Below are 24979 nucleotides of genomic sequence, written 5' to 3' on the forward strand. Positions count from 1 at the left end.
AGGATCTCTCAGCAACAGGGCGGGCTGTGGTTTACTGTTGCTGGTGATTAATATGATGCCGCAGTAATAAACAACTACCTATATTTGTGCAATGTGGCCTTGTTTACTTACTTTCCCAGAGCGAAGCACTCCAGCCTGACAGTGAGTCCTTTGGCAGCCAGAACAGATGTCAGGAAATGCACCTCAATTTTGGGCTCATATTCACCCATGACACCTGGAAAAGGTTAAGAAAGAGGAATTGCAGACATTAGAACCAGGCAGATTGAAACGGCTACTTATCCCCCAACCCCCGCTGCCTATTTCCCATCATTTTGGTCCTTTCTTGCAGTGTGCTGCACATAGCCCGGGCACAGTGATTTAAAAATAATAAGGAGGCTCTCTTACTATTGCCTCGGTTCCTATTTTATGAGAATGTAAGCAACTGGTATAGAAAAAATAATGAAGCAGCAGATCAAAACATCGTGAGGATTCTCGGTGTAAAGGTCTTTCAGAGGCCAAAGGTTCTTTGAATGACGCAGTGTGCCACTGAACATATTTGGAGTATCTAACTGCCCACATTTAGTTTATACTCTGACTATTAATAGGATTAGTAATTTTGGTATGTCAAATACTGTGCGACTGAAAACTCATACAGAGTAGCATGATGGAATAAGGCATATACTGGACAGGACATATGACTATAGTGCAATACTACATGCAGGTGGTTCTCTACCACTTTAAAATCAAAACTGCTCCACCAACTGAAAACCAGCAAAAATATTTTAGGTCGAACCTGTGAGAAACTCTATGAATTAACCTCCATATTGATGCTGACCAACAACATTTTCTCTGGCCTCAACCATGGCCTGAACAGTGCATATAACTTGTTACCATCAGATGTGCGATACAGGGTCCCACAAATGAATAAGGTTAAACTGAAGCACTCCTTAGTGTAATCCAAGGTCAAATGGACGTCTGAGGGTCTTGAACAATGTTGTCTTCAGTGATGTAATGGTACTGTATGTTAAATGTCTGTTTGCCTTGTGTCTTAATATTTGTCCATGTTTCAAATGGAGCTTCTGTGATGCAAGAAAAATGTCAGACTCAAACTGACATAAATATAATATCAAGTATTATAGTATTGTGTTGTTTAATTAGGGCCAGGCTATAGGGCCAACATCTTTGCTACAGGTCATTTTGTAAAGCCTGTTTTGGTTTACTCCATGGCAAACAAAACAGTAATAAAGATGTTCTCAGTTAATCAATGGGGCGAAGCCTGCGAGCTAGTTCAGGCAGCCAACTCGAGCACCAATCATACATTTACACGTGACGCGCCTCGTCCCTCTAAAAAACAACCACAAACCTTCTCCTAAACTTTCTGCTCTATTTAAGCTGGCAGATCTACCTGCGTCTGCCTCACTAATGCTGCTGCTGCCGCTACTGCTGCTTCCACGCTGCTAATGCGTTCACCTCGCTGCGTTCATGTTGCCGATGCTCGCCTGACCCACCACCACCGCAGCATCTACCTGTAGGCTCGGGGGGGATACTTATTTAATCCTCACTCAATGTTCTATGTAAATCTGTGGAGAGATGAGGCCCGAGCCTAGACGCCAAACTCAAACTATACACTGTTCCTAAAAAACATATCACAGAAACACAATATTTGTCTAACTGAAATAACTTTAGTTCAAAATTAACACAAAAGTTTCAAGGGAAATTATACATCTGCATCACAATATTTCATTAATTAAATGATATATTTCATCACGATATGATACTGTTGAAAGAGGATGATTAATCATGTTGAATTGCTGCAAAGCACCTATTAATATGTTGTCAAATCAGTTAGAAAATACAGTCATGTCAGCCATACTCTGTGTAGCTAAGAAATGTCGGATAAACAAGCCTCGTAAACAAACTATAAGAATGCTGAACTAACTGAACTTGTAACAAATATCTCCCCAGACAACAGGGAAAATGTGTGTATTGTCCTCAAAAATGAGTGAGTCACTCCACAATTCCCAAACACATTGAGCAGGACACAAGTGATAACTTGTTATCAGTGTTGCTTAGCGCCACTATGACTAACACCTCCGCTCTAAGTCACAGCTAGAAGATACGTTTTCTTTGTTTATTCTTCTGGATGTTGAGGCGGCTATTAATATCCATTTGCAACAACGATAAGTCAGATGGCATTGAGCAAATTTGGAGTAACAAAAGAAAACACCATCATCTTGGATGTAATTACTACTATCGGTCTTATTAAATGGGAGTTTGCCGTATGAATATTCCAATAGCATTTTCTCTTTACAGAGGCATTTTAAATGTACACACCATTATTGCATGTGAACATGACTGGTGAACAAACAGCTAACCCCAGCACCTTGCTGAATTCACAACAAAACATATCAGAGCATTAGCAGTGCTCGACACACCGAAACGCACATGATCAGCAAGACAAATGACCAGCATGACATTTGAGGAAACTATAATTACTGCCCCTACGTGTACCTGCCACCTTTTATGTGACAGCAGGAAAGAAGGAGTGGGCATATTGAGTTGTGGCCCACTATGTATGGGAAAAGAGTTTTATGATATTTGTTTCAAAGAACTTTTCAATTTCAATCTCATTCTCAACATTTATAGCTCCAAAGAAGCCCTTCCCATGTAATGAATTTGCAATATTTCACTGGCTCATGCCATAGTATATTCAATATCATATTCAGTCTCAGTGGCTGGACCTGACAGGATTGAAAGAAATAATGCCATGGCCTGCTGAGCTAAAACATTAACAGCACATTTTATGTCCCAGTATAATTTATTAATCACATGGAAATTACATTTTTATATTGCTTTGTGATGGAAACAAAGTAAAATGCCTTTTCTTTAAGATTTCCTGGCAGCGAGGTTATATCATGGGAAAAGTGTGTTTTTATCAGTCTCAGATAACTTTTGAAACTTTTAAATAATGCCAGGTTGTGTTGGATAAATTGTGACTTGCTTTTGATTATTCGTAAGAAATGCAATAATGATCTTTTATATATGAGGGTGAACTTAAATGAACCTGAATTCTAAACCTTTTTTTTCTCTTTTAAGGCAAGGCAACTTCATTTATATAGCACCTTTCAACACAAGGCAATTCAAAGTGCTTTGCAAACATGAAAGACATGATTAGTTGTTTTGATTTTGGTCATTTCCTTTCCACATGCAGATACTGTATCTTTATGTCTTTGTAAAGCACTTTGTTTGCTTTAAAAAATGCTATAAACAGTAAATGAAAAAAATAACAACTTTGTCATATCCACTGGTGCTGTTATCTTCTTAGAACACTGGTCTGTCCGGGAATCGCAGTCTGAAATTGATGGGAGGCTAATTCACAAACATACCGTCCTTTAAAGGTCCCCTATTATACTCATTTTCAACAATATATTCTAGGTCTCAGATATATAAAAAAAACGTGAATTCACGAAGTGGCCAAAATCAAATCAGTAAATGGATCAGGACAAAAAGAGAGCTACTCTTTTTTTCCTGGAACATTCTAAAATCTCTTAACACTAGGGGACTCATATTTAAGTCTAAAAAGCATGTGGATTTTGCACAATAGGTGACCTTTATATAATACAATCAGATCTCCCTGTCCAGTTGAAGACTTGTACTGGGTAAATAACAACTTTGTTTTACTTTCTCCATACATTTGAATTGGTGCAGCCTGTTGCTGGACAGCTGGACTGGTTTCCCTCTTTATAATTGGATTGTCATGACCCTGCTGATGTACTCAATGGGGCCCTAAAGGCATAGATCCTCCATCTGCACTGCAACAGTAATACAGCCATGTTTCATACCAGGAACATGATTAACATTACACAGAATGTTGTGATAAACCAGACAATCTCTAATAATGTGATTATTTTGTATTGATTGTTGATGATTAGATTTAACTCCTTGGGGTTAAGCTAGGCAACATGTCAAGTTTACAAGTTTGTCAAGTTGCATATTTTCAATACACAAATCAATTACGCTGTTCTTTATAATAACGGTTTTGTATTTAAAGCCGTAAGCTGGTGGACAATGAGATGCTTTGACTACAACACTAAAAATATGTTGTTGAGTAAATAATCATGCTGACATCCAGTAGGGCTCCAGGCCTATTCCTTCAATAACTATTTATAGTGTAGTACTGATAACATGTCCATATGGAGATGACATGTGTCTGCAAACATTATGCTCCACGGATTTCTCTGTCGTGTGGAGAGAGAGAATATTTCATGACAACAATAACACTACGAGTACTGCAGTCCAGTTGGAAGCTTTACCACTTATCTGTGTGTGTACAAACAAGGTGCAAAGCCCACCTGCATTTTTTTGCCAAAATCTATTTGAGATATATTCACACAGAGTAAATCAGGAATTGTATTCATAGATGGATAATTCATATCAGTTAGTTCTACAAAAACAGTCCTTATGTAATTCAGATTTAGTGGTGATTTACTATTACTTCATGTATTAAATTACCTGTCAATCAAATTAGAATGATAGCAGTTTTATTTCATTCACATTTGTAGTGATCAAGATATTCTATGATGACATGGTTCAATGTAATGTCTGAACATAATGTAATGTGAGTCTTTTAGTACTTTTTAATCCTATGTCAATTAAATGAAATGTAAATGAACATGATACCCTCAATCAAATTATAGAGAATACATGCATATATAAATTCAGTGTAAATCTCAATATATTGCAACACATCATTATTCCATTAACAGATTATAAATATCATATTGCACTATGCCAAAGCCCTAATTAAGCTTGCATTCAAATATGTGTATAATAAACAATTGCCTGCAAAAGCATTGTCTCTTCTTAACAGTTTAATAATAATAAGGAATAGTGACCATTTAATAATCATGCATTAAAATAGCTTATTTGAGCCACGTCACTATTAGTAAACCTGCTGGCACACATCATTTAAAACATTAAAATGGTTAAACTCTACGAGGGTTTTTATTCCTTTAATTAAAATAAATTTATTGTAACTGATAGATGATAGCAAATATCAGATTTGTAATTCAATTTAATACACAGCAATTTCAGGTTCAGAGCCATTGCAAAGTCACTGATATCCACAGTAAAATACTCCTTCTATTTACCCAAAGCAGATAAATCAAAGAGAGCGTGTTGCTTAGATGAATTGTATATCTGCTTTAAAACAGTGCATTAGCGCAGAGTTCAGTGCTTAGCTCCACTCGGCTCAAGGTGGATTGTGAATTGACGATCAATGGCTTCCAGCAGGGTATAATGGAGCCCAGATGCTTCTTTTGATTAAGAGAGTCGGGGTTGGAGCTGACAGTGGTGAGCCGCACACAGATCCAGCTTGAACTGTCTGCTGGGTAATAATCACTCACTTTTACTGAGGAACAGATTGCAGATTGTCTGATTGGTCAGACTCCAATGACTGAGGGGTACACACAGAGCGGGACCATTTTGGTGTCTGCTGTGTTATGTGCCAATGCAATTTTCAGCATTTTAGACCCAACATAGAAGCCTGCTGAACATCATGAGGTTTGCAGGGCCAGCGACGCCAAGGCATTCTCTGGCAAAGTGGACCTACAGCTGTAGAGATTTGTATGGCCGTGTTGTGATGCAGGTGAGCGTGGCGTCCTTTAGCCCAAGCATAATGGCCACATTATGGATAGAAACACAAATATGTATGCTGTAAGTTCTTGTTCCATCGCTTATTGTTGAACAAATGAAAAGAAAGCATATTTTTGTTAGCTATTAACAACATAAAAATGCTGATAGCAGACTGACCACATGCTGTTCTGTCTGTATTGCATCCTAGTTCATGAGAGACGAAAACCAATTTAGCACAGTTATATGGCCAGTATTATGAACGTCTCTGAGGGCCATTTCACACGAAGTTATGCAAATACTGAGTGGGAATCGTGCTAGGAGGGTTGTAATCCTTATGAGGTGAATGTGTGTTTCGGCATTTGGAACAAACCTGGTTCCAAGGCACAGAGGCTCTTTCGCAGCTTCACTGGGGATGTAATCTCAGTGGCTCTTTGAAACCTTGACAATGACAGGCACCTGTGTGATGTGATGGACGTTTCTCTGTGTAGTCAGATGTAAGAGAGCCTGTAGGTGAAATCCACACCTGAATTCGACAAACAGCTCCACAGCATGGCTCCAGAGAGGCTAGTATAAAAGAACGAAATCCCATCCACAGCAAGGGCCATTGATTCAGTTAATTTTATGCCGGAAAATGATTTCCCTGACGGGTAGTTTCGCCAAAGCACATTGTGAGTGAAGAAGGCTCCCCACACTAATGTTAAAGCATTGCTCACTATCTATTTACGGTGTGTATGGAATTCATAACGTCCTCCACTAACATGAGGCTCAGCGGAATGTAGAAAACCGTCCCACTTTTATAAGCCTATCTGATCAGACTTTTTTTATCCAAATGCATTATAACACAATAAAATGCACCAGCCGAATACAAAATATGCTTTTAGATTTTCATCTGCACTAAACAAGTTTAGAGGGAGGAAGCATTGTAATAGATCTAAAAATAAATCAAAAACAAAATCATACTTTTAAATGAATAGAGAGAGGAGTGCAATACTTTCCGTGTGGATTATCCAATATAATCCATTAGATTTGTCCGCCTGGGGCATTTGTACAAATCAGGGCCCATAGTGTGTGAGAGGTGCAATAAATCTGAGAGCCTCACCGTCGGTTTTCAGTGTTAGAGGTGTTGGAGGGCTTAGAACCCTGGCATTTGTCACCGTGTTCTTCACCAGACAGATGTAACTTCCCACGTCAGAGGGTTGCACCTTCGAGATGTACAGGTTTCCCGTGTCCTGGGAGATGAAGCGCCGACTGTCCTCAGCAACAAACGAGGGGAACTCATTAAACACCCAGCTGTAGATGATCTCTTTAAAAGGAAGTGGAGACGAACGGATTAGAAGTGACAAATAAGCTATCTTTGTGGTAATATTTAAATGTTTTCTTCCATGCATTCATTCTTTTAGCATATAATCTCTAGTGACTTTAGAAAATGTAATAATAAACCTTTTCATGGCACCTAAGATCACCGGGCCCCACATAGGGTAGTTCGAAGTAAGGTCATTTTTTTCATAGACCTTTTTACTATTTCACTTCTTTCATTAACAAGAGAATTCACTCCCTGATGACTAATACAGAGTGAGGTATGAAAGAGAGAATTCTTCTTCAGCAGTCAGTAATATATATATATATATATACAAATAGTCAAAATAGTCTGTCCTTGAAGATTTAATAATAGGTGGAAAATACAATTCATGCAGAATAGTACATGCATATACATATAAGCATGCTTTAATGAGCCTGGTATTTGCAGCTATGTTATGTAATGAATGGTTGAACCATTGAATAGGTGAAATTGGAATATAATAATTGAGTGTCAGGGTGAAATGAATTCAGAAAGCTGCAGAAAAAAAAGCACAGACATGTTTTCTAACTTCATAACAAAAACTTTTTGGACTAGTAACTGCATCTAGGTTAAGTTTTTTATATTGTATTCATGACTAACAGCATGTTATAGAGGACAATTATATAACTGATCCATAGGCAGAACATACTGTATGTGCTTATGTTAGTAATGTGCCTACCCTACTTGATGAACAAATAATTAATGAACAAGTGCTTAAAGCAACATTTGGGTTTGAAGAAACATGGCTATAAAGAAAAAAAAGAGCCAGAAATTGTTGGTTAAGTGGTTAAGTGACCCTGAATAGGACATAAGTGGGTAATTAAATAGATGGATGGATTAATGCAATAAGTGAAGACAGTGCAGACTTTTTGTTTTTCTTTTCGGTCTGCATAGTTCTACACAGTCACATCCATCATTTTATATAAAGAACATGACTCTTAAAGTCAGGGACAAGTTAATCTCTTCAATATTTTACAACTCTTTGATTTTGTATCCAAAATGTATATATTCAGGAGGAAAATTTGACGGTTTGGGTTCTTTAGATAATCAATGTCTATTCGTAAATGATAACTTACTGATGTTTCAAAGATGCTCTGAACAGGTAAATGCTGTGTTCAATGTGGGCTCAAAGTCAGTGACACAATTAGGTTGAAATATAAATCAAATTCAGGATAATTTTTCCTTTAGTGTAAGTGAACAGATGAATTTGCAAAGGCAGCATCCTTTGCTTAAAGAGGCTATTTTTTTCAAGTGTATCTTTCCTGTAGTGTTCATATAGGTTTTTGTGAATGTAAATCTTCTGTAAAGGATCAAATCCTAAAGTTCCCTCCAGAGGGAGTTTCTCTCTCACACACTCCAACCCTTCTTGAAAATGAAAGCATGTAAACATGTCACAGTAGAGGCAAAATGCAATTATTAAACCCGAAAATGAGCATAATAGGGCTCTTTTAATCTAATGAGAGGGACGCAGTGATTGAGGCACACAGGTTTAACCCAGAGAGTCACTTAGAACCAACTGTGCTAAACAGATAATGTTAAAATATAGTTTATAGAATAATAAATGACGTTTTTTTTGGAGAATTACAATTATCAAAGACACCAGAGGTCCAATAGGTTTTATTGAAACTACTTTAGTGTCATAAAAGCAAAATACTATTTACCAAAGACACATAAAAAGCGATTACGAGCGTTCAAAGCCATGAAATAGAAAATATTACACTGTTCACATCCCAGTGATTCCACATTGTTTTCACTCATGAGACCTATCTAATTTAAGTGGCATTTTAATGTCTTTGAATCCTCCCACAACCAATTTAACCCAAACATTGTTTAACGCTCCCTCTACAATGTGAATTTCAATTGTGACACGGTCGGACTCACCAACACATTCATCACACCTGCAAATGTTATGGCTGTGGCATTTTATTTAAATCATTTGTTTGCTGTTGTACTGTAGATCATTTTTCTTTTTCATGTCAACAACACTGAATAAATAAATTATAATATTACCTGTTTTGTGTATTTGAGCATAATATTTATACATGAGGAATAGGTAATAAAATAAAAGCCTCACACCCCCTTGAGCAGAGCCTGCCATTTAACATAGGCACTAAGTAAATATTCTATATATATGACAAACCTGAACAAAGCGCTGTAACTTTCTGATTGTAGTATGAATACTAAGACCGCTGTTTGAATGGATGGATACAGGCAGCACTAACATTAAGAGACACATTTTGAACATTCCTAACTCTAACCCTTTGGGTGAGGAACCATTTAAACTTGTAAAATATGAATACTTGATTCCTAACAACAATGTTAGCCAAAGGTACCATGTCCAGTACTTTGTATTCTCCAGCTTTTAAACCTGAAATGCTCTTTATTCATCCCAAAACAACACTTAAAATGGACTATGAAAGCTTCAGAACCCTTTGATAGCAATTTGTTAAAGTCAAAATGTTATTACATGGCAGTTATTCTTGGCTTCAGGTGCCACACGTGTCAATTTGTAGACATGACCTTTCACGTCTCTTCCTATTCGTTTACTGACTTTGGTTCATAAATAGTGTTTTTACAACCTCTGTCACAAAATGTTGTTCTACTTCATCCAGGCAAAAGCAAGGATTTAAGTATTACAATGGCTCACTACACTCACTATTTCATCACACTAGACTTTATATATTGAGGTCATTTACTGATATGATGTTAAAATGTATTATTCCTAAATGCAATTTCAGCGGTTGAATGATTATTTGTATAACATATTCTGTATTGATCCAGTCCCTCAATCTAATACCAGCAAGGTAACATGAGGGTCTTACAGTATGTAATTGACCCATGGTCAATTTTACAGCTTACAGCAGGAAGACTGTAAACCCTTAATGACAGAAAATCATTATTTCCATTATACTGATCTCACTCAATAACATCATCTGCAGTGTTCGATTCCAATTTTATGTCAATCACATTTCCAACCATGAAATGTGGGTAGACAGCATGTTCTGTATGTACTGTGGGTTGACCTGTAATGCAGTGTGAAGAATTGCATCCACTGTGAGCAAAAGAAACACCTGTGGTGTGATGGATGAAGAACCTAAGGAAGAGAACCATCTGTACTTCATTTTAATCTGTCAATCATGAATCATGAATCATGAATCGTTATTCATGACATAGTGAGCCTTTAGTTGAAAGCGTGTTTCAAAAAGCATCCAGAAAGCAGGGCTGGAGAGCAGTTGGCAAACATTCCAGCGGGTGCAGTGCAGCGGTACGAGCTGATGCAAACAGAAAGCCTGGATGATTCATGGCTCACATAAGATCCCGCATTAGAGGACAACTGCAGAGGTGGATATTCAAGATATACCATTAAAGAGTGATGCACTATGTCTATATGTGAAATAATTGGCTGTGAAACATGTATTTTCCTTTCTAATGATCCAGCAAATTTGATCTCAGAGAATCCATGCTCTGGCTCGGTTCGCTATCACTCTATTTTGGCCATAGCTCTCGTTTGAACGACATAGATGAATACAAAAACAAAATATCGAATAAAAAGCAAAATTATGAAAAACTGACCCTGGATAAGTGAAATAATTTCTACTTGTTATTCAAATTTGGATGAATAACAATGGGTTTATTGACTAAAGCAGTGAAGAGAAAAACATGTGATTTTCTTTTGGCTGGGACTGAAGGTCCACCTCTTACCTGGTGAATGAGGAGGAGGGGTACACATGAGTACCACCCCTTGGCCTTCACGCACAGAAACACCGCCTCTGGTCTTCCCACTGAAAGCCCCGAGATCTGGAAAAGAACACAAAGACATTTTTTTTCAGCAAAAATATATCACAGTTCTGATTTATAACACAGAACCGGTTCATAAATTGCCGTTTCATGTGCAATGACATAGGTCAATGTCATGCTTCAGTTAGTCTGGGACTGGTCCAATTTTTTTGTTATAAAGTTGTTATATAATATTCATATATATTTTATTTTGTTTTCCGAAGGGAGGATAAATTGGCAATATGCTGAGCATTTGTCAACACAGCATGCCTATAAGGGCAGAAATGTCTTGTTTTTGATACTCTGCGTGTGACGATCTCATCCCCTCAACCCAGTACTGCCAATAGTGTCGCCTGGTCCAACTCCTGAAGGAAAAATTGTGTTTATTACAATAATATCAGGGCCATTTTATTTCTTATTAAAAAACCTAAATGAACTTTTAAAAAGATGATGACTTAGACTGCAGTGACAAAACCTTTTTCCAGCCAACAAATGATGAGCCATTGATAAAGGAATCGATAGAAAATGTTGTATATTAAATGGATTTAAGTAATTATCTTTTAATTCCCATCCCTAAACATTGAAGAAGCAGCAGATAACAGTTAACATGTGGGTTTGTAAGGATAATGTGTCCTCTTTCTTTTAGATTTATATAAGCTATGTTCTAAATAAAAGGGACTTTTGTGGATTTAGAATTACATATTTCATCTTATTTATTAATTTCCATTACCCCTTTATTTATTTTTTATACTCTTCCAACAAATACAATTCCGCGTTGTGTACTTTATCCTGTTCATTCTGTGACTTGACATGAATGCGTTTTTTTTTGCGTAGATGGAAAGTAGCATTGACAAAAGATGTGCTGACGTATAATTGTTGGCTCAATAAAAAATATTGGAAACATTTTGAGTTGCTGGCACACAGATAAAGCCTTTGTCTTCCATCTGATTCCCGATGGCAGTCCCTTAGGCTTGGTCACGTTCTCTCGCACAGATGGTTGTGTCTGCTGCTTCTGGAGATTGTCGCTGTACCAGCAACTCCTCCTGATCCTCATACAGATAATGCACATCAACATTGTCCAATATCATCATACCTACAGACAGAAGCCTGGGCAGGCACAAGAAAACCAGGAAACGCTTGATGTTGTTAAAACGAACATTTGTAATCAGTTCTTCTTTTAACTAGTGTTTAAGTGGAGAGTTGGAAATTATCAAATTTGATCATTAAATACTAAACCAAAATCTTTAATAGCTTTACATTAATGTGCTACTGTGGCAGATTTTGTTTTCACTTTGTGTCTTTATCTGTGGAAGTAAGCATGTTTAATCTGAAATCCCAGAACTGCAGCCTTTTAGGTCCTGATGCTGCCTGCTTAATATCTAATTGAAGCGATGCCAAAGTGTGGAAATAAAGCGACAGGCTGCTGACCCTGGGCGGATCTCTGTGTCTCCACCACTTTCATTTTATCACTTTGAGAGGAAGTGTTTACCACAACCCTGGAACAGTAGGATAATTATGCCTCCGAGCAACTTGTGAAACTAGCATTTTATACTAAATTTATTTAGTGTGTTTCATGTATTTCCAAAAGTCAGTGTGTCCTTTCTGTGCACAGGTAATGATACTTTAAAAATCATTCGGGTTTAAAAGACGGGAAAAAAAGCACACAATAATTACAAATCAAAAGTTTATTTTGAACCAGTTAATAAAAAGAAAAACCTTAACCTCGTCAAAAAAGGAGATGAGGACGAGTTAATATTTCATGTGGTTCAATTGTTCAATGCGCTCCCTCAGTAAACTCAACCAGGAGAGTAGCCTGTCATACAATCCGTTTTTTTAAGCCTTCGCTCCACAAAAGAAATCAATCCACCATGTCGACTTCCTGCACTTGAGAGAAGGCATATCCAACACTGAACAGACAGATTATTAGCACTGGAGAGCGTACAATGCTAATACAACAACACACTAAATTAAAATTCCTGTAATGCAGATGACTGTAGATACCTTACCTCGGCTCCCAATAGGTTTAAATGTAACTTTGATTGATTTAAGCAATTACCTTAAATTGTAATTTATACGTAATACGTATTGTAATGCATTTCAATACTGGACCTTGACAGCTCGGCCTGCTTCCTTGTGATACTCAATCCCATCATCTTGGCCCATTTGCTGTGTGTGACTAGTGCTGATGTATTTGAGCTAACAACCTGCCACCAGAGTATAGGGATGGAGGGCCCCTGATTGTGGCCGTGTTCACTATTGATTCATCAGCAGCTGTCAACACCCTGTCTCTCTTTGTCAGTGTGGCTACCATCTGCATCATATATTCCTTTTTTTCAAATACTGCACATTTAATTTTGTATTGTTCAAATTGTATTTACTACACATATTTCATGTATTAGTTATTTTTCAAAATTATTTTGTGATCCTTTTTATTACATTTATATAAATGCCCTTATGTGTTGTAAATTATTTCTTCTCTGTTAATATTATGGAGAATGTTGTCGTCATATGTGAAGGTCAAGTCAATATGTCTATATTGTGACTACTGTGATTATCATCTTCTGTTCTTGAAAACATAAATAAATCCAGTTTAAATAATGTGCAACTCAATGATCTCTGTGCTGTTGCTTGAATGCTTTAAAAGACGAAAGGTGGGCTTAATTGATTTTTCAGCTATTTATAAAGGACTGAAATGAATGTCTGGGTAAATTAGTGAACAAATAACACAAAGACAGATACACCAGCTGTCTAAGGACTATTGTTTTTACATCAAACTGTAATTAGTGACCTACAACACGGCTGTTTATTTGGCAGCAGCTAGATGTGAGTGTGTGTGTGTTTCAGCAGATATTCCTTCACTTCAAATACTTAGTCAGGCTTCATATATAGGGGACATATTAGTCTTGTTGGAAGGCTTACCTAATTCAAATCATACTGAATGTCATTTTCATCTGAATGCATTTCCAGTTTTCAATCTGTATACACAACTTCTGTAGCAGGACAACAACTCTACCTACAGTATAGTGCATCCATATTAATATACATCCAGAAAATAGGGGAGGATCTTTCTTGGGAAACATCTCCAGGCACAGTATTACTTTTTCTTCACATTTTACATTTTTGGCAGCATCTGGTTGTTTGCAATAAATAAATCATGGTTAGTATGCTGTAAAAGCCAACATAACACAAACAACAATATTTACAAAAGCCTACAGTGCTGCTTGATGGTCAAGTGAAAATTAAAATCTAGAAGGACCACAGCAAACGTAAATGCAAACAAAATAAAAATAAAGGCCGAGCAGATACTAAGATTTCCCACTTTATCATCATCAATTAAAAATATTATATGTTTTAGACCAGGAGATGAAGGTTTCTGGCCTAGCATTACCTTTGCAAACTACACTTATGTAAGTGAGTCAATATTAATGATTTCTGTCATCATTCAGAAACCCTGTCATCTTCGCCAACCTGTATAGCCAACTCCGCATAAATGTTTAAAAGCCGGACATGGTGTGATGAAATTTGCAGCAAGTACATGAGCATGTGTTCAATGCAAATTAGTTATTTCAAGATCAGAATTAATTCAATCAATGGGCATCAATTACAGATCAGTGGAACATTTCAAAAGGGTGTGTGTGTGTGTGTGTGTGTGTGTGTGTGTGTGTGTGTGTGTGTGTGTGTGTGTGTGTGTGTGTGTGTGTGTGTGTGTGTGTGGGAGAGAGACAGAGCGAGAGAGAGAGAGAGAGAGAGAGAGAGAGAGAGAGAGCGAGAGAGAGAGAGAGAAAGGGTATATCTCCCCAATGCTCAAGTCAAAGCATCCCATTAATTTCATTACAACTGTAGGCTACTGCATAGAGTGGCTCGATACCTGAACCTCAGCCAGACACACGTCTGCAGAGAGGGAACTCTTTTGGGAGAAAGATCAGAGGCCTCCTTTCTGCCTGCTGCCTTCAAAGTCACGCCTGAAAAACAGCCCAAGTTTGAGTTCAGCATCTTAGAAATTTCTAAACAAAGAGAGAAAAAAACATCCTACTGAAACATCTTTGGAGCAAAGAACACAACCAATGGGTAGAATATAGAGAGACTTGTCTGAACCTTTCTCAGTGCAGTCCTGCCGATCCACTCTCCTTTCGCCCTGCAGATCACCAACAGGTCTGTGCCCCTGTGTCTTCCTTCTGTTTCTGTGTGTATCCCCCTCCTCTTGTGTCTTTCATGTCCAAGATTACCCTTTCTGTACTAGTGTTTATCTGCTAACCTTGACCCTGCCTACCAACACATCCGGCTACAAATTAGCTCATCAATCCTTTCTTTGCCAGGTTGTTGTTCGAGGCTCAAGCTTTTGTAGCTTTAAACAAAGATTGCTCTCCTTGTTGTTACCCATATCAGTGCTTGTTTGTTCCATGAACTCAAGGATCCTGTTGCAAGTCTATGTGTCGACTATCCCTTTCCTGCTTCCCCTGCCTCACGATAAAATCAAGCAGCAGCCTCCAAATTTGCAAATGTAAGTGAAGAAAATGCAAAAGTTCCCCAAACATGGATTCTCTCGAACATCCAGCAGGGGACTTCTCTGGTTGCAAACCAGTCTAAAGTCTAATTCTATAGAAGTCTATGAGAAAATAAGCTAATTCTGACTTGTTTATGGCCTATGTGAACATTTTCCTGATGAGTTTATTGTCTCATTCGCTAGTTTTACAACTTCTTCTACGGTGGCTGCGAGGGGACATTGAACCAAAAAAAAGAAAAGAAGTAGGCTACCTAAGCGAAATCTGTCAATATGTTTTGCGAGATCTCGCAAAATGTTCTAGCCTCTCGTTCACAATCACAATCTTATATGCGCATTTCTTATAGCACTTGTGTTTCTCTCGGTCCCGACAAGTCCGTATGTCATTTTACCATAACACCATTGAATTTAACTTAACTGTCCCTAGTAGGCTAGTTGTCAAAAGATGCTGAGGAATCAGCTGACAGACACGTCGCTAGTGTCCGGAGTCTGCATTCACTAATTGAAAGAGGCAGGCTAATCCGTCTTGCCTGCCTTAGAGTCACGCCTATGGGGTCTAGCTCCTTCAAGACGAGACGTACATCCTCTTTCCTCACTCGTAGGCCATGATCCCGGCATTTCGCGTACATCCACCTATAGCCGTGAAGCTGTCCAGAGTATTGGAGTTGAGTTTCGGATGAACTCCACAAGGACCCCCAGATCGCAATATATTTCCGGCGATTTAGTCCCATTTCCGCCAGAATCCTCTTCAAATGTCTTGTTTACTGTTATGTTATGCCTCATTTTCAAAGCGGACCTAATTTCAGTGTACTCGAGCCCAAGCTCAAAGTAAAACGTAATGTGTCCCTCCGTAGTTTAGTGAAAGTTTTGCCTTTTGCGACATCCCGCAAAAATATTTATAGATTAAGTAGGGTTTTTTTTTTGGGGGGGGGGTTTTTCTTTCTCCATGTCACTTTCAGGGCTCGGTATTCTTCACTAAAACATGATGTTCGTTTTAAATATAATTTTACCAAATTAAAGTAAAATATAAGATAAAGCAGCTTGTGCTTTAGGACATGGCTACTTAGTGACGCTGACATGGTGCTTCCTGTGTTTTTATCTTAAACTTTAACCTCTCACAGTGCTTTTCAGTTCATGGAAGTTAATCTTAACCTCTTGTTTGCCTAAAAAAAATCATGTTCCACTGTTCAGATATATTTTTTTATATCCTCTGGTTGCAAAAAAAACAAGATGGGGAAGGCCAAAACGCTCAGCTCGATGCTTCAAAACCCCGAACTATGTCACTTCTTAACTAAAGTCCATGTTGAAACTTCTCTTGCATACTCTGTGTTCTGTGCTTGTGTCAACCTACAAACAAACCTGTACTCCTCACCACGCTCCAACAGATGGTCACGTATGAAAACTATGTTAGCTTCTCTGCACTAGCTTCACTTTAAGTCTGGAACTATATTAAGACTGTTTGTGTATAGCATGGACAATTTTCATACCAACATCACTAGCCTAGCTTTTAGGTCCTCTAACCAAGCTTTGAAATAATCTCACTTAAAGGCTTGTAGACTATTTTTGATAAACAGCCAATAATCCATCTGATCCGTCATTCAGGTAGCATTTGGTATGTTATTTTAGTATTTATTTTTTTAATGTTTTAACATTGTGTCTGATGTCTGTTCCCTTGCATTTTTAAACTGGTGTTTTATCTTTGTATTATACAGTATATTTCCTTCTATCTGAGTGTATTTCTTTGACTTTGAAACTCTTTTTGACTGGTGTCTGTGAAGAGTGCTATATTAATAAATGTTGACTGTTAGCATGAAACGGGGCTGTTTTCTGTTCGACAGCTTGTCTTCTCAACCCCAGAGGGCTACAACCAGTGTTGAAATGTAATTCAAGACAAACTAAACCAATACAAACATGTTTTTCTTCAGGTTAAGTTCAACAAAGACAAATTCAACATGAAATCTCAAACATGTCTTATAAACACACACACACAATTATGATTAACCCTTGAATGGGTTCAGTATCATTGGGGATACAGTCATTCGACAAGCTGTCTCCATGTGTCAAAGGGGTGTAATAACAATGTAATAACGGTGTAATATTGGTTTTACGTTTGTGTTACATAGGTGTAGTATTGCAGTTACATGGGTCTAATAACAGTGTAATATAAGTGTAATAATAGCATAACATGGGTCAATATGGGTGTAATAGGGTTTAAAATAATGGTTAGACATGGGTCTAATATTGGAATTAAAATATGGGTGCATTGTAGCGAATAGCAATCAATTATTTCTCCAATATTTATATGTGATTGTTCATTCGAGAGTTAGCATATAAGCACCTAGACAGACTTTGTATATAAAAAAACCCGTAATACTCTCCATTAATGTTACCCTTGTGATATACTCAACATTCAACAAGAAAAATGCACACAAGCCAGTCATTGCTTAACATATCAAAACAAAAGCATTGTGTGTATTCTTCTAACTTTCCCTAACCATTCAGGTAAATTTGCTAAAACTATAATTTTGAAAATATGAATTATTCATAATGTTCCCAAAATAAAAATGTAGTTACAGAGAGCCTGCTGACTCTATGTGATATAGAGTATAACTTTACTTGTTTAAAAGGAAAAAATTGTCCATCCAAAGAAGATAAAGCAGTCCACAACTGTGTCAATGCATGGAAATGTGCAGTGCCAACAAGAAAAGGGAGGAAAAAGTTGAGCTCCACGCTGGGTGATAAATGCTCGCCATTTGTTATGCCGAAAGAGAGAAGGAAGCTTCTGCATCCAAATGTGTGCTGCAGGGCACCTCTCTTTGTTTCTGTGGCTAGCCTTTTGAAGGGTCACATTTAAAAGAAATGTAGCCTGAGAGTGAGACTAGTACAGATTGATGCAGTTGAATATTTTTACCGCATGAAGCTAAATAAAGTGTCACACAGATGTGTCATTCACACAAGTAATAGCCAATTATAGGGAAATACACTTGGTCATGGAATGAAATTACTCTGCAGGTTTTCTGAATACAGCTGAGGGACGTTTATGAGGCAACTACTGAGCACTGATGTAAAGCTCAAACAATGTTTTTTAATGGCACAAATTTAAATTAAATGTGTACATTTACACATGTTCTGTAAATCATGATGCAAAATATCCAAATGTAAATTTTTCGTGAAAATAAGCCAAAATATACAGATTTGCCCTGCAATCAGAAATGATTATATTTCAAATGATACACATCTTTTATTTAGTAAATTTGAAACACAAATGGAACAAATTATTATTTCACCGTTTTTAGTTACCAGTAACAGGAGACTGTGGTGCTCTATTACACAGAGAATCTGGTCCTTCAGATCTCAACACAACAATGTTAGATTTGCTGCTGACACATTAGTATGAGATGTTTATTCAGTTAGTGCTAGTGGGCTGTGGCTGCAAAATTATTGTGTGCCACGCTTCATGGAAATAATATGTTTTAGCAACAGAGAGGAATATTAATGATATCATTTTATAGCAGATTATCTGAGAATTTTGCTGTGCTACCTTTGACTGTGCTGCTTCTCTTCACATGACAACCTGTCATGCCCTTAACCAAAGGACACTGACTGGTCTGTCATTAGAACTAGAAAATCAAATTTTGTGGAAAGGTGGGCTGGAAGAAGCTGATGCGTGACAAATAAGTGGCTATCATCTAAGCTTACACACCTGCCAATCAACCAACATGACCCCAAACACATCCTCTGCCTAAGCCTTCATATGTTTAGATCAAGATTCTGCTTGGGCGAATAAGAAGAATTGCCTGTAGAGACCACAATTACATTTGGACTAAACAGTGAAAGAAGAATTGATTTGGATTCGGAAAAGGGGTTTTTGATAACGCTAATATATTCAGTTTCTTTGGAACAAGGATCAGGCAGCCATTACAGGTGGTGCATCTTAATGTGCTAGACTAAAGGCCTTTACACACTGGGGGCGTGATGAAAAAACAACACAAAATTGTGAAATACTCACCTGTGAATACTGCCATCACCTTGGTCTAACCGTAAAGAAGTGAAAAGAAACTACAGGATTGTAAACTCTATCAACTGAAATGCACAGTAAAAAAAAGTGCGTTGGAATTGTTACTATAAAACATATCCCTACTTTGAATCTGATGGATGATATTCTGTAAAGCAAATACAGTATTTATGCAAAACCAAAAATAGCTGCCTGTGTCAGCTTGATTGAACTGATAAATGAGTTTCTGTATGTTATTGCTCATTTCCAGGCTCCAAGTTAAATGATCAGAAAAAAAGGCTAATCTCATTATTTTGCATACAAATGTGACAACTTGAGCAGAGAGAGGGGGAGGAAGGGATCTGGATAGTTGAGAGAACAGATAAGAGTACATGTTGAGGTGCAGCTTCTGTCCTTCAGAAACTAGCATCACTTTTTTTCATATTTTAAAGCGTGTGTCACAGCATTACCATCTGGACATTTCTGCCTGCCAAGTGCCAACACAATCTTGCTTATATTTCATTTAAGTCTTCTTCTGGTTTTTTCTATCATGCAACTTTGAAACTTTGTGAAAGAAAACAAACTAAGACCAAAAAAACCTACTTTTGTTGTGTTTGCCTGAAGAAAGAAGTGCTTTAAAGCAGAACTCCATTTCTTTCTTTTTTTCTCTCAACATTGTTTCAGGCTTTTCCAGCCATTTGTAATTCCTGTAATGACGGCAAGTCCCCATTACAACACATGAGACCACATTCTTTACTTTTAGCAACATTTCAAGGAGTGCGAACAGTATGTTCCCTGAAGACACACCAACAAGGCAATTATGGTCATTGCTCTAGAGGATACAGTAGAGAAAACCTTCAATGCATTTCCCTCTGAGTAGAGTAACCCTGGTCTCTGTGTGTGTGCCACCTTAGCCTGTGATGCTGTTTTGGAGTTAGGCCAGAAGATTACTCGGGAAGAAATGTGCTTTTTGCACTCATTTACCATTGAGACATGGCCTTTCAGGGCACATACCTGTTAGCAGTGCAACCCAACAGTATCAGATTGAGCCGATGGGAACTAAAATCTTACTGTAGACAGCCAAGTGTTTATTTACGCCTGAAACCAAACAGGTTTGTTTTAACTCAGAGAGACAAAGAGCTTTGAGCTGATTTTTTGTCAGCCCCCTGACAAAGGAAAACATACACGTTTCCAACATGGACAGAGGGCTACATGCTTCTGTACAGCGAACTATATCATATACTATTGGATTGTAGGAAAGAGTCTACTCACATGCAAACTGCAGAAGAGCTTCTCGACCGAGGACAGTCCCGAAGCTGTTCTCTGCTTTACACTGGTACTTCCCATAGTCCGTGATCTCACTCGCATTGGTAATAATTAAGTTTCCATCGATAAAGCTGTAACGATAGTCTGCCTCTGTATCCAATTCAGTCCCATTGATGTACCAACTGGAAAAATAATGAGAATAGGATATTTTAATACATTTGTGAGTAATGCTGCGCTAATGTGTTGCATAGGAACAAGAGCAATCAGGAGACGGACAAACACATGTCACACCTGTATGTGGGTGGTGGATTCCCCCGTGCTTCACAGTGCATCACCACTTTCTTTTCATCAGAATCCAAAGGAAAAATAACATTGCCTGGCTCATGGATGAAAACAGGCCCAAACTCTTCACTTTCTATGAAGAAAAACACAGATAAAGACAGGGATGATTGCAATTATCACAACATGAGTGCCGCTCAGTTTTAACATCCAATTACATATCTATTATTCCCCAGTTTGGTTAGTGCAAGTGCATATTTCAAACCAACATCTGTTATGGGTAACAAGAGAAGAGGCTCCATGCTGAGATGCAATTATTAACAACGATAAGGCCTTAAGTATAGGTAGCATTAAAGCCTCAGAGACCTGTTTTTTGACTTTTGTTAGTTTATTACTGGTTGGAGGTTGTTTGGATATAATGTCAGCCTCTCTCTCCCAGCCAGTTACTTTTGGTTTGACCATGCTTACTTTATCTGGGCTCAAGACTGAGAAACAAAGAGAAAAAAACCCATAATGGTGGAGCTGAAAATCTAAGATAGAAGAGGTATAAGTCTCTTGAGGCTGAGACAGCCAAATGTTTGAAAATGACGAATTATTCATGTTGCGCTGTTGCCAATAAATGCCCACAGCCTAGTGAGTCTTAAGGCACTGGCAGCAGAGAGGTGGGAGAGGAGGGAGAGCACGGCCCAGTGAGCCTAACAATACCAGTTCAACTGGTGGTTCACTCATAAACAGAATGGATGACTGGCAAGGTTTGTGTTTGGCTTGCTGGCTATTCAGATAAATCTGGTGTCTTATTTGGAAACATTTGTTTAAGTCTTTTAACATTTAACAATATCTACATTCAAAACATTTCTTTAGTACAAGTACAAATGTATACTCCTTTTTTTAAAGTGGTATTTATATTTTCGCTGGATTAGTGATAATGTAATGTTTTCATGATTCACATTTTTCAGCTGTTGAAGGACAATTTGAATCACTTTTCATACTGCCAGGTGTCTTTATCCATTATAGTACATTTTCCTTGTATTAGCTCGTTTATATTTGTAATTAACAATCAGCCCTCACAAATTTCACTTTTTGTAAACCCACCAATTGCACACTGGAAAGGTTGAACTTATTGTTATGCATGAATGGCTATGATTATCAACAAGTTAATCCAAACAAATGAGAACATTTCCTCACACAGTAATTTAAGGAAGACAAAAAAAACATATATATACATCTATACTATTTCACGGCAAATTGAATTCTATAATATATACATGTATAGGTTTATAATAGTAGGCCAGTCTTGACCAAAACGTTCAAGGGCGTTCCTATTGGTTGGACATGTCATATGTTTGGAAATGTCACATACAAGATACAAAAGTATCTCAAGCCTAAAGGTGTCATTTGATAACTTTCTGATTACATCTTCTGGGCTCACTGTTGTTTGCCTTGAGGTGCCGGGTAATGAGCCAACAACGCTAATAACAAGGGTCTTAATGCTCTGTGTTCCAGCTTTGAAGTAATATTTCTTGGCCAGGTTTGAGGGTGAAAACATCTTTCTCTACGCGGCTTGTTTCCCACTATGACCCAGATTCACAGTTGACAGTATATTACATGTTCAAACAGTGGTGTGAACCCCAGTGAGTGGAAACAATAATAAGGGATTCATCTTAAGAATAATTTTGCCGACATACTACTGACAATATGTTGTTTTTTATTTTTCAGGAAGGGAATGTTACAGTAATCCAATCTTTTATTTTTGTCAGTGCTCCAACATTGTTTACTCTCCTCCTAACATTCTGTGGCAGACTTCTTTTTTTTTTACTAACTCTACAGGCAAAATCGCAGGAAAAAAACAAGCCTGTGGTAAAATTGCCACCATTTGGGACTTTCTGGTACTTGGCTCTTATCTTTGGGCATTATTAGTGTGGTTCTCATAGCGTTTACTGTATATCATAGCAGGTATTTCAAAAGTACAGAGATTGTAATTTAAGACACAGGATGCAATCATTATCAATTGTGCAACAGTATATACAGTGGGCAAGGGAAGTGCTGACACACTTTTGTTTGTGGCTGGAAGGTTGTGTTGCACTCGGAGCCCAAATGGAAATAGTGTGATACATTACCAGGAGTTGCTACTGACCATGGCCATTAAAAGCGGTACATGCTTACTAGAATCTCATAAAATAGGCTTTAATGGCATAGAAAAGGAGGGAGAGCTCTACATAAATAATCCCAGACACCATCAATTTGGTTTTTACACTGGTAAGTACTAAATCATGGTTGTGGAAGTGTTAATATATAATTAAAGACATCATACAATATCAGTAGGATGGAAAAAATCAAAGTAACACACAATTCTACTGTAGATTAAACAGGAAATAAGTTCCAAGGCCTGGTAAATACTTTACACTAAGACATAAACATTTAAGAATTAAATTACATTGCTTTCTGTGTAGCAATAAATCACTTGAGTTGCTAAAATGCATTATGGTAAATGTGGTAAAAAGTATATTATTAGTATATGTTTTTGCTGCAGGAGGCCATTTAAAGCTGGCTTATATAATGTAACATGTTTTAAGTGCGTTGAAGACCTACATCACAAGTATCAGTACACTTAGGCCGTGCAATGTCCTGATCTAAGGTGCCCTTGTTGGCCATTTGAAGTGGTTTCATGTAAGATTCTAACTCTCTTCAACACAAATGCGCCCACATATCGATACGCTTGCTGCTCCAGTATTTTCTGCTTGACAGTCCCTGTTGCAATTTCTTCTGCTCATTTTGAGTGCTTTTACTCTTTGATCTAGATGTTAACACACAAGTGATGCACTTATTGTAGAAGGCTTCCTGTTCCTAGGTACATTATATTGCACCTCAGAGTTTCTGCTTCTACTAGACAGCTGCATCTTGTGTATTTCAAAAGAAATCTTTCTCTGTAGGATATATAATTTATGAAGAATATAAGCCCAGTAAACAGACAGTAAAATGTGTGGATATGTCTTTTTCTTCGCGGTAGCATGATGTAGCAGTGGAATTTCAGGCAGTATGTGTTTGTTTTAAAAGACGTTATCATATTATTAAGCATTTAGGGTTGAATGGCATTAATATCATCATTCTTAAGTAGTTCTCCTATTTAGGAATAATATGATGATAAAAATAATCATGTTTTTGTTTCTTTCGTCAGGGTATGTACATCTTACCAACCCTTTCGCAGCAATTAACTGAGAACTGAGAAATAAAATGCTTTGAAATAAGATTGGAGGAAAATGAACAGATATTAAGTTGTTAAACAAAGAACAAGTAAAGGTACCACACAGCAGAGAATCACTAATGCAGATAACAAGTGTCTGCTGATGTCCACGGGTCATAGGCTGCAGGCAGTCATTAACTGTTAATAATTATATATCATTAAATACAAGGACTTTCAGTTACACTCTGTGTCATATTTTCCCATTGATTTCTTTCAAAAACATTGGGGGATGTTGCTTAAAAAGGTCAAACATTCCTACAACGTTTTGGTCAATGTCCTATTCTTTCCTTTTTTAAATACCTGTTTTTCTTCATAGGTGAACCACATCTAAATTAGTAGATTAACTGCAGAGAGACATGAATAAAGCTACGGCTTTTGCTGTAGCTGAAAAACAAAAGGAATCGTTTTGGATTACCTTCCATCAAAGGAGATGTTTCCTTATGTAAATAAATGCGGCTGACAAAGTCATTGTTATTTTCAGTTTTTTAGGACACTTGAAACTGTATCCACCTACAATACATCTGTTAACATTTGAAAACATTAAAGAGCCAGATGAAAGAGTCATATATCGCTGCTAAAGGACACATGGTCTGTGTGTGTTTGTGTGTATGTACAAACTACAAACACATCACTTAACTTCAAGTGCCATGGCCATCTGTCAGTCACAGTGCCCAAAAAAGCAATATTCCCTTTAAGCCGCGAAAGGTGTATTACTTTTTGGCATCCATTTCATCCACGGAACATCAATCCAGAGCTATGGTATAATGCTCTTGTCACCACTGACAATGGCAAGACATTACTCTCACCTTGGTCATAGAGACGTAAGTCGTTTGATAGCTCCATGGTGATAATGCTGACAGAAAGACAGGAAGATTGGGGTAGCAGCAAAAAGCTAGAAATAGTGAAAGTTTGAAACTCCAGAGAGAAAAATAAAACAATTTGATTCTTTAATTCTTCCTGTTTTAATTG

General features: G+C 37.6%; 1 protein-coding gene across 3 annotated transcripts in view; it reads right to left on the reverse strand.

The window, feature by feature from the left end:
• cntn5 (contactin 5) overlaps nucleotides 1-24979 on the reverse strand; it is a 73963-nt gene that overhangs the window by 38054 nt on the left and 10930 nt on the right. For all 3 annotated transcript variants that reach the window (XM_063907825.1, XM_063907824.1, XM_063907823.1), the window contains exons 3-7: nucleotides 20782-20905; nucleotides 20497-20672; nucleotides 10655-10750; nucleotides 6713-6916; nucleotides 112-214 (exon numbers count right to left, since the gene is read on the reverse strand). In XM_063907825.1, the coding sequence (XP_063763895.1) occupies nucleotides 112-214; nucleotides 6713-6916; nucleotides 10655-10750; nucleotides 20497-20672; nucleotides 20782-20905 (703 nt within the window). The remainder of the gene's footprint in view (nucleotides 1-111; nucleotides 215-6712; nucleotides 6917-10654; nucleotides 10751-20496; nucleotides 20673-20781; nucleotides 20906-24979) is intronic.

This window comes from Eleginops maclovinus, chromosome 18 (assembly GCF_036324505.1).
Source record: "Eleginops maclovinus isolate JMC-PN-2008 ecotype Puerto Natales chromosome 18, JC_Emac_rtc_rv5, whole genome shotgun sequence".
NCBI classification, from domain to species: Eukaryota; Metazoa; Chordata; class Actinopteri; order Perciformes; family Eleginopidae; genus Eleginops; species Eleginops maclovinus.